This window comes from Medicago truncatula, chromosome 8 (assembly GCF_003473485.1).
Source record: "Medicago truncatula cultivar Jemalong A17 chromosome 8, MtrunA17r5.0-ANR, whole genome shotgun sequence".
Lineage (NCBI taxonomy): Eukaryota > Viridiplantae > Streptophyta > Magnoliopsida > Fabales > Fabaceae > Medicago > Medicago truncatula.
The window spans coordinates 4618898-4628128 of record NC_053049.1 but is presented as its reverse complement, the minus strand read 5'-3'; the positions used below and the strand labels follow the sequence as shown (position 1 = coordinate 4628128).

General features: G+C 32.2%; 1 protein-coding gene across 2 annotated transcripts; it reads right to left on the bottom strand.

Moving 5' to 3' along the window:
- Nucleotides 1-243: 243 nt before the first annotated feature.
- On the bottom strand, nucleotides 244-6335 carry LOC11429446 (probable LRR receptor-like serine/threonine-protein kinase At1g05700). 2 transcript variants are annotated; one of them, XM_024773193.2, is made up of 12 exons: nucleotides 6176-6335; nucleotides 5073-6089; nucleotides 4554-4695; nucleotides 4399-4470; nucleotides 4004-4075; nucleotides 3833-3913; nucleotides 3498-3637; nucleotides 2949-3172; nucleotides 2705-2828; nucleotides 2217-2276; nucleotides 1955-2144; nucleotides 244-839 (listed from the first exon to the last, which is right to left on the bottom strand). In XM_024773193.2, the coding sequence occupies exons 1-12, from the start codon at nucleotides 6273-6275 to the stop codon at nucleotides 434-436; spliced, it is 2628 nt and encodes an 875-aa protein (XP_024628961.1). In that variant the 5' UTR covers nucleotides 6276-6335; the 3' UTR covers nucleotides 244-433. The 2 variants fall into 2 exon arrangements, with proteins under 2 accessions (XP_024628961.1, XP_003627072.3); XM_003627024.4 differs by having other exon boundaries at nucleotides 2217-2279; nucleotides 6176-6334.
- Between the last annotated feature and the right edge of the window lie 2896 nt (nucleotides 6336-9231).

Here is a 9231-nt window from a genome sequence, read left to right as displayed (position 1 = left end):
CCAAGGTACGACCAATCTTATTCTGAAAACGTGTCCAGCAAGCCGAAAATCATGTCATGTTTTCCCAAAATCGTGTCACGATTGGACACCCTGTAAAACAGCTCACGACATTGCGAAATCGTGACACGGTTGTCAAATCGTGTCACGATTCTTCACTTTCTCTAAACTCAATTTTGAAGGCATACACAACAGTAACAACTAACAATTTATTTATCTTACCATACACATTATTCTTATCGATAGTTTAGGAGAAAAATTGTGTTTTTAATTAAGCATCACTCCTACTGTACTAGTTGACAATAATTTTTCTAGTCCTAGAAAACTTCAAGAATACAAATTATTGTATATGTCTATATGATACAACAAGGACTAATGTACTAGGTCATTTGGAGTGACATTGAATATAGAACAAAAATATCATTATAAATTGGGGTTATCTAGCTAAAATAGTGGATTCTGATATAGTAGCTACAGAAACAAATTCATCTCTAGCACTCGTGCTTTCATTATTTCTCTGAACCATTTCCAAACATAGACATTCCTTTAGCTCTACCAATATCTGGCTCATGTCTGGCCTTTCAAGTGCATTTGGTGAAGTGCATGACATGGCAATCTCTACTGCTTTCCATGCTGAATTGATGCTAAATTCACCCTGCAACCTCGAATCAACAACATTTTGAATATCCCCTCCTTTAACTATGGGAATAACCCATTGAAGTATGTGAATGTTTTCTCCGGATTCTCTTACTATTGCTTTCTTCCCAGTGACCAACTCAAATAGAATTATCCCAAAGCTGTAAATATCATTTTTCTTATTTGTGTTTCCTGTTCTCTGATATCTATTAAGAAAATAAATAAGTAAAATTAATAAGTGATCTTTAAACTTATGTATTTATTCTCTTCTTTTCATTATTATACAAATTATAAACCAACTAAAATAGTATTATATGTAAAAAAAAAGTATACTATGATAAATTAATATCGCAATCTAACTTTTTGCAGACTATATATCTATAGGCAACGACACAATAGACAACGGCTGGAAAACCTTTCTCAGAAGGGATGATAGGCAATGGCTGGAAAACCTTGTTCTCTTCATTTCAATTATCAAATCTGAATCAAGGGTTGTAACGAGACAGTTTAGGTTGTTCTATTTGACTGAATTGGACCATAATATGCGACTTGATGCTGTTTATGACACTTCACTGTGTTAATTTGTTTGCTTATATTACCCGATTTGAATTTTATGAAATTAATCTGATAAATTCCACCGTGCAGGGAATTATGTAAATTATCATGCAGGCCGAGTTCAGACTGTTAAAGTGCAGCCCACTGAAGTTCCTGAGATACAGGCAGATAAACTGAAAGAAGTTACAGATGATTTCGGACAAGATTCTCTGATTGGAGAGGGATCCTATGGAAGATAATATTATGGAGTTCTTGAAAGTGTGAAGGCTACAGCAATCAAGAAGTTAGATGCCAGTAAACAGCTCGATGAGGAATTCTGCAGCAATCAATCGCCTGTGCTTCCATCTCGTTCAGACCTCATCAGAAGCTCGACCACATCTCATCTTTCCGCTCTCACCAAGTCGCGTACAGACAACAACCTCACTCCTCTCATTCCCATGTCTTTGAAACTGTAAGAATATGCTTATTCCCTTACCTTGTTTATGTTGAATGATTGAAATAGTGTTTGGTTGCATTTAATATCAAAATAGTATGAGTTATGATATTGATTTGTGAGTTAAGAATGCCAATTATTGGGTAATTTGATGGCTTTTTATTGTATTGGAGAATCATATAAAATAGGATAACGATCATGATCATCCATCATGAGAACATGATACTACATCTCCGAAAATTTTAAACATTGAGTATATATAGCATCTACGAATAAATGCTAAAAAATATTAAAATATGGTCAATCCAATTTGATTTTTTATATTACACTTACATTGGATCAGCGTAACCAAATGTACCAGCAAGGCGAGTAGATATATGAGAATCATCATCGTTACCAAAAGCTCTACTTAGACCAAAATCAGAAATCTTTGCATGCAAGTTCTCATCTAGCAATATGTTTGATGGCTTCAAATCTCTATGCATAATAGGTGGCTTACATCCATTATGAAGATAATCCAATCCTGAAAATTCACACTAAGGGCAATGTAAGGGAGCACAATGCAAGAAACATGCTGCCATAAACAATAAATTACCATGTGCTGTGTCAACTGCAATGTTAAGCCTCTCATTCCAACTTAAGATATTTGAATTTTCCACTGCATGAAAACATACATTAGTCTTGAAATACTGAACAAGCATTTAAAACGAAAGCATAGGAAAAATTCACTACAGTTCCTCTTCTCTCTGCCTTGTTCATAATTCTTGTTGTCCAAAAGGTGTTAACTCAATCGTAAGAGCCTGTCTTTATAATCTCAAGAGACAGATTTCAAATCCCATATGGGACAGATGTAAAATGGTCATTAGTATACCTTTATTAATAATAATTTCTCCTTTCCCAATTTCTTTAAAAAATAATCCATATTATAATAATATAAATTATTTTGCACTAAAACTTCTCTGCTAAAATTTTGTCGATATAGTCTATATAAAGATTCTTCGACTGCTACCCTTTAAAGTATAGATAAATTAGAAGTAGTAAATCTATTATTGTTGTTGGCGCAGCTGATAAAATATAAATTACCTAAAAAGTGTTGGAGATTTCCATTGGCCATGTATTCATAAATCAATGCTTTGATTTGACCTTCATCACAATATCCGATGAGAGGGACCAAATTTCTATGATGAACAATCATTAGAAGTTGTGCCTGCATTTTAATTTTTATCTCTATGAAATTTAACTGTGAAAAAAAATGCAGGACTCTATTTATTACTTAACTACAATAAAAATTAATATATTGTTTTTTAACTTGAATGTAATGTCTAACCTCTGATTGAAACTCCTTATAACCTTGCATTGATGATGGTGAAAGCCTCTTAACCGCGACTTGAGTTTGATCTTGTAGAATGCCAAAGTAAACTTTTCCAAATCCTCCTTCTCCAATAACAGTTTTGAAGTTATCAGTAATGTTGAGAATTTCAGAATAACTGAATTTTTGGTGTTTGGATTTCATTGAACCCCTTTCATTTGAATATGAAGACGCAGCCACAGCTGTGATAAATAAAATTAGATGAAAATATGTAAGGATATGGAAAAAAAAAAAATGTGGCAAAATAGAAATAAATTTTTTATACAAGATGACGCAAATATTAAACACTATATAGCTAAAGTTTTATGGAGAGTCGAATCTAATATGTTATGAGCAATGCGCAACACAGCGACAATAATATCCACATCCACGACCACAGCCACAATTTAAAACCATATAGCAACTTATAAGATATACATGCAAACCAATGGATTAATACATTATTCATAGTATAAATAAGACCTTATTTGAGAACATGAACTCGATCCTATGTCATCTGAAAAGTACCTTTTTGTCTTCTGAATATCCAAAATCCAAGAGAAATCAAAAGGATTACAACTAAAGCTGAGAACGATGCAACAAGTGGTACAACAATGTTCTTCTTTTTGCAGGATTCTGTCATACAAAGATCAGGATTGTCTTCCACACTGAAAGAAAATAAAGGTGCTAAGATATCAGTTATCATATCATTGGTGAAAAACCATATTCGTGTTAGGAGGAAAAAAACTCAATTATATTATTATTAAGATTACAGGAAGAAAAAAAAACCTTTATTACAAGTCTATCTTTTGCTTGAATATAATGTGAATTAATATAGCTTTGACTTTGAGTATGAGGTATACCTCAGTGATAATGAACCTGTTTTTGATCTCTCAAGGAGTCCACTTGGAACTAACCCTGTAAGTTTGTTCTTCCCTACATTTCTGCTAACACAACAAAATATATGACATCTTTTTTATCTTTTATACTAATAATCAATGAAATTACATTTGATGCATCAACATGGGACTTACAAGATTTTTAGTGACCTCAGCTGCATCAGAAAATCAGGTAAAGGACCGTTCAAGCTATTGTTTGATAAATCCCTGAAAGAAAACAATTTAAATACAGTGTTACAATTTTGAATTGCCAATAAAGAGAGAATAATTTCCAAATTGATTGGATTTGGTTTCATCATTTAACCAAATGAGATTTATTCTCCTCTCATGAAAGTGTTTTGCATTTAGTTGAAGTTATAACATGATTGATGACTATATAACATTTGAAACACATTTGATTTATTTTTTAAACGTTTTATAATTTTTTTAATTTAGAAAAGAAAAATATGGTCTTCCCTCAATTCCAAAATCCCTCATCCAAACATACCCTAGTCTTCTTTTTATTTAATCAAATGGGATTAGGAACTCACAAGTATTGCAACATAGTGAGCTTTGATATGGCAGATGATATCTCCCCTGTCAATCCACTTGAAGACAAATTCCTGGTTGCATTTCCAAATAAAACTTCAGAGGATAATTAAAGTTTTGGAATTTATGCATATGGTTTATGGTTTTATAAACTTACAAATATATGATTCTTTTGGGGTTATTTCCACCATCAATACTGCAGTTTAAGCCTTCCCACATATATTTCACGGGACCACATGGATCTCCCTGCCAATTCCTAGTCACCCCATAAGCATTCTTGATGTTTGTCATAGTATCAACTTGTATTCGGTATTCAAAAAAACGGTTAAAAGGATTTCAAGCCAATTTGCACATAGCTTACTTTACACCACAAATGACACTAATATACTACCTCCGTCCTTAAATATGTTGAATAATTACTGGAATTAAGCAATTAATTGGTAGCAGTATTAAATTTGTCGAGTGTTAATATTGTTTTACAAGTTACCTTTCAAAAGAGAGAATTAGTTTATTTCTTCACCTGGTATTCTTTACAAATTACAGAAAAAAATATAAGATAATTAGGTGTATGTTAGTAAAGGTATAATTCATGCAGTTGAAAATATATCAAAGAGGATACTATATTTAAGGACGAAGGAGGTAGTATGTTTTTCAATTAAACAAAGGGCTAGCTTACCATCACCCTGTTGAGTTTCTGAATGCGAGAAGTCTTTTAGTTTATATACCTCAAAGGCATTGAGGATTGGTGGAAGGGTTGACTTTTCTGTCTTAAAAAGGGAAACTTGATACCTTGTGGCTCCAGTCAAAGGTTTTGTACTAAATATGGCATCTGGTGCCTGATATACTGGTATCTCAGGTCCATACCAAAACTCGTCATTCACTGTGATATTGAACACTCTAGTTTCATTTGCTGCCAGCTTCTCAACCTCATTAAAGTGTAAATATGCGTAGTATTGGTCATTTACATTATCTGCGTTCCAATGAAATTGTAAAGGGGCACTGGCATTTATTGGTGTAACAGCAGTGTTCATCACAACTGCTGGTAGTTTATAATTATTCTGAATTAATAGATCATCATTGGTGCTTAATCGTTTCATTTCATTCAATTGAAAAGGAAACCAGACACGGTCATAAACATCGTCTTTGTACCTGTATTGTAAATTTGTGATGGAACCTATATCAAATCGAAAGGAAAGTGATAATACTGATGATTTAGCTGAGTGTGTGACATAAGTTTTATTGTTCAAAGTCCTCAATTCTATAGCTGAAATGAATGGAGTCCCTTTGTCTGTGTTAACAAGACATGGTTGTATGTAATCTAGTGATGGAGTGTAAATGATCTCACTGGTTGTGATGCGCGATAGATTGGTGAAGTTTACAGTATCCCAAACATTAGCTCCAAAATGAAGATCAAATTGTGGTGGCTTGTTTAGATCATCATAGTTACCATAATAGAAAGAAGCTCTGATTAAATATTTAGTACCACTTGTTATATTTATTTTGTAACAATTTCTCACTCCACTTGGAAAGCTTCTCACATATTCTAGTTGTTGTTTGATTATAATATCTGTAGGAGGTATCCTCTTAGTTACACCAGTATCTATGAATTTGGCATCTGAAATATAATTTATGCCTGTGGTCGTTTGAGAATAGGTCATATGTTCAGGTAGGCCACAATCTATGCTAATGAATCCTGAGATTATATAGAAGAAAAACATAAGATAACATCAACTACAAATATGTGACAGAAAGAAGCTATAGACAAATTCATAAACAAACCTGATTGATCTTGAGCTTGTATCAAAACCAAAATAGTAGTAAGAACACCAAACAATACCAAAAGAAAATACTGTAACATTCCCATCATTGTTTGCTTCATTAGGAATACTATTAATGATTAGTCATAATCCTATGCAATCAAGAATTTATACTGCTACAGTTTTGCATAATAGTATATTCCCATAATTTATTTTAAGAAATGTAGAGGATCTCTATTCCATTTTTTATACGGAACTAAAAGTTGAATATACTTTTAATTTGTTTGACCTGTGTTTGGTTGGACTTTATTCATACTATTTTGTTTGCTAGTGTTGTGATTTTCAAAGCAATTCATGCATATTTTACTGATTCAATGATGTAATTTTCAGTTTTCAAAAGAAAATATGATGTAACTTTCAAGTAAATCATACCTTAATTCATGAATAGTTTACTAATTCAATGCTGTAATTTCTATGTATTTATTTATATTCTAGTTGATTTCAGATTTTATATATATATAAAGACTTTGCTTGATATTAAAGTACTCAACCTGTCACACCCTCCAAGCCTTTATCAGCTCTGCTTCCTCCAATTGTCATTAACAAGGTAAACAACAAATATTTCAACATTCACTCTTTTTTATAAGATTTTTAGTCTTAATTCTAGAATGATACTAAATATACTAAAAAGAAAATAGAAAAAGAATCACCCATGTTCACATGTACTAGTTTATTTTTTATTATTTTATCAATATTCATGTACTAGCTAAAAGAGTCATATTATTCAACACCTGAAAGAACATAAGAACCTCATAATTCCAATTTTCTTTTCTTTCCGTGAAAACTCATTTTGATTCTTCAGAATTTTCGTTCAAACCAATTTAGTTTTTGACAAAAATATAACTCAAAGTAATTCATGATTGTCTTACACCAGGGATATAACATAGGGACCCCTGTATAGAAATATCAGAGACTATTTTGAATCAAAGAATAAATTGACTAGGACAAAATTGTGAAGGATCAAAATGTACCTTCACTCTTTTTTCCTCACAAATCAAAAGCATTTTTTTAACCACCATTATCAAACACACAATCCCATATTCTCCTATCAAAAAGCATGTAATATTCTAAATCCTCACCCAAATCAATGCTTCGACCACTTTTATTCTAGAAAAAAACCTAATCAGCAATGAAACGACTTCTTCAAGTACAGATCTCAATGTGTCTCACTCAATTTTTCACTAATAATTAATATGACTCACTCAGTCTCTAGCATGTGTAACTATATCATGGTACTTCGGGTTTTATCCTAACTCTAGGAATGCAAAACAATGTTAAGTCTCTTGAGATAAACTTTTGTTACTCATTGCGGTTAATGTTTGGTCCGATTAACACCAAAAACTAATAAGATGCTTTAAGTCTTTGACCTATTTTTTATTAGTATTTCGAACCTTGGTACTCTGCAAGAAATCAGGGCTGACAATGAAGTGGTAGAAAAAGCAAATATTCTTTCAAAAGTTGTTTTCTCAGTAATTTTGAGGACCAAAATTAGAACAAGACTAAAAATATGAATAGAACCCCCAAAATATTTGATCCGGTCCTAAAACTTGGTGCTTCTTTCCATCTAGACCTTTTTGTGCACACTTCTCTACCTTAAGAACTCTTGCTGCGTGAACCCTCTTTAAGATTACAGTTTCTTTCTTTTGGATTTTTTGGTCGTGTAACAAAAAAAAAAAACGAAATGTGGTAGGACGAATTGATGAGAACAACGACCGAAAAATTCAAAAGAAAAGTGGTAGGACGAATTGTATTGACTTCGTCGCATCCTCTTTGCATATATTTCCAGTAATACAATTGTTGACCCAGGCAACGAAGTCCATTCACATTGGTTATCACACAAAAAAGTAATCTTTGTTTGATTCTGAAGACGCGCAAATAATTCATGATAAGTTAGAACTATCTTACTTATAAAAATATTTTCTATTTTTATTTTTTAAAATATGTGTTCCCTTTAACTTGTTAATAAGATGTGAGACGTTCATAAGACTTAATCCAACTGACAATGTTGATATTCTTAATCGGATTTGAATCTTAGACCTCCCAGTTGTGTGCGAGTTTTATGTAGTATTTTGTAGGGTCAAATCTCAGGAAGGTCCAATATCAAAGAATCATCAAATTACGAAGTTTGAATCCAAAGTTTCTTTTTACAAGGGTAAACCAAAAATTGCCCAAACCATAGGGGATAAACAACATTTAACCCTTAGTAAAATATTTACATCTATCAAATTTTTCGATTTTAGATTAAAACAACTAAAAATATATATTTATCTTTCCATGCAAATTATTAAGCATCACTCGTACTATAGTAGTTGGCACACTAATTTTTTAATTCCTAGAAAACTCTCATAATACACATTATATATAATACAACAAGGACTAATGTACTAGGATATTTGGAGTAGCACTGAATATATGACAAAAATATAATCATAAGTGGTGGTTATCTAGCTAAAATAGTGGTTTCTGATACGGTAGCTACAGAAACCAAGTCATCTCTTGATCTTGTGCTTCCATTATTTGTCTGAACCATCTCCAAAGGTACACATTTCTTTAGCTCTGCAAATATTTGGCTTATGTCTGGCCTTTCGGTTGCAGTTTGTGAAATGCATGACATGGCTATCTCTACAACTTTCCACGCAGAATCGATGCTGAATTCACCCTGCAATCTCATATCAACAATGTTTTGAATATTTCCGCCTTCGATTATAGGAATAGCCCATTTTGAAGTATGTGAATGTTTTCTCCGGATGCTCTTAGTACTAGTGCTTTTCGACCAGTGATCAACTCAAATAGAATTATCCCAAAGCTGTAGATATCATTTTTCTTATTTGTGCTTCATGTTCTCAGATATCTATTAAGAAAACAAACAAATAAGATGCATAAGTCACCCTTAAACATATGTATGTCGACTTTTTTTATTCATTATTATACGCGTTATAAACCAAAATGAAATAGTAGTATATGTAGAAAGAGAAGAAAAACTACACTAAAATTAAATGAACATGTTTATCATGTAAC

Excerpts from the sequence above, each read along its gene's own strand:
- LOC11429446 (XM_003627024.4), bottom strand. The coding sequence starts at position 6,275 with ATGAAGCAAACAATGATGGGAATGTTACAGTATTTTCTTTTGGTATTG. Across the intron at positions 3,914-4,003 it reads CTGAGGTCACTAAAAATCTT|AAATGTAGGGAAGAACAAAC; the intron begins GTAAGTCCCATG and ends TTGTGTTAGCAG. Across the intron at positions 2,829-2,948 it reads ATAAGGAGTTTCAATCAGAG|GCACAACTTCTAATGATTGT; the intron begins GTTAGACATTAC and ends ATTAAAATGCAG.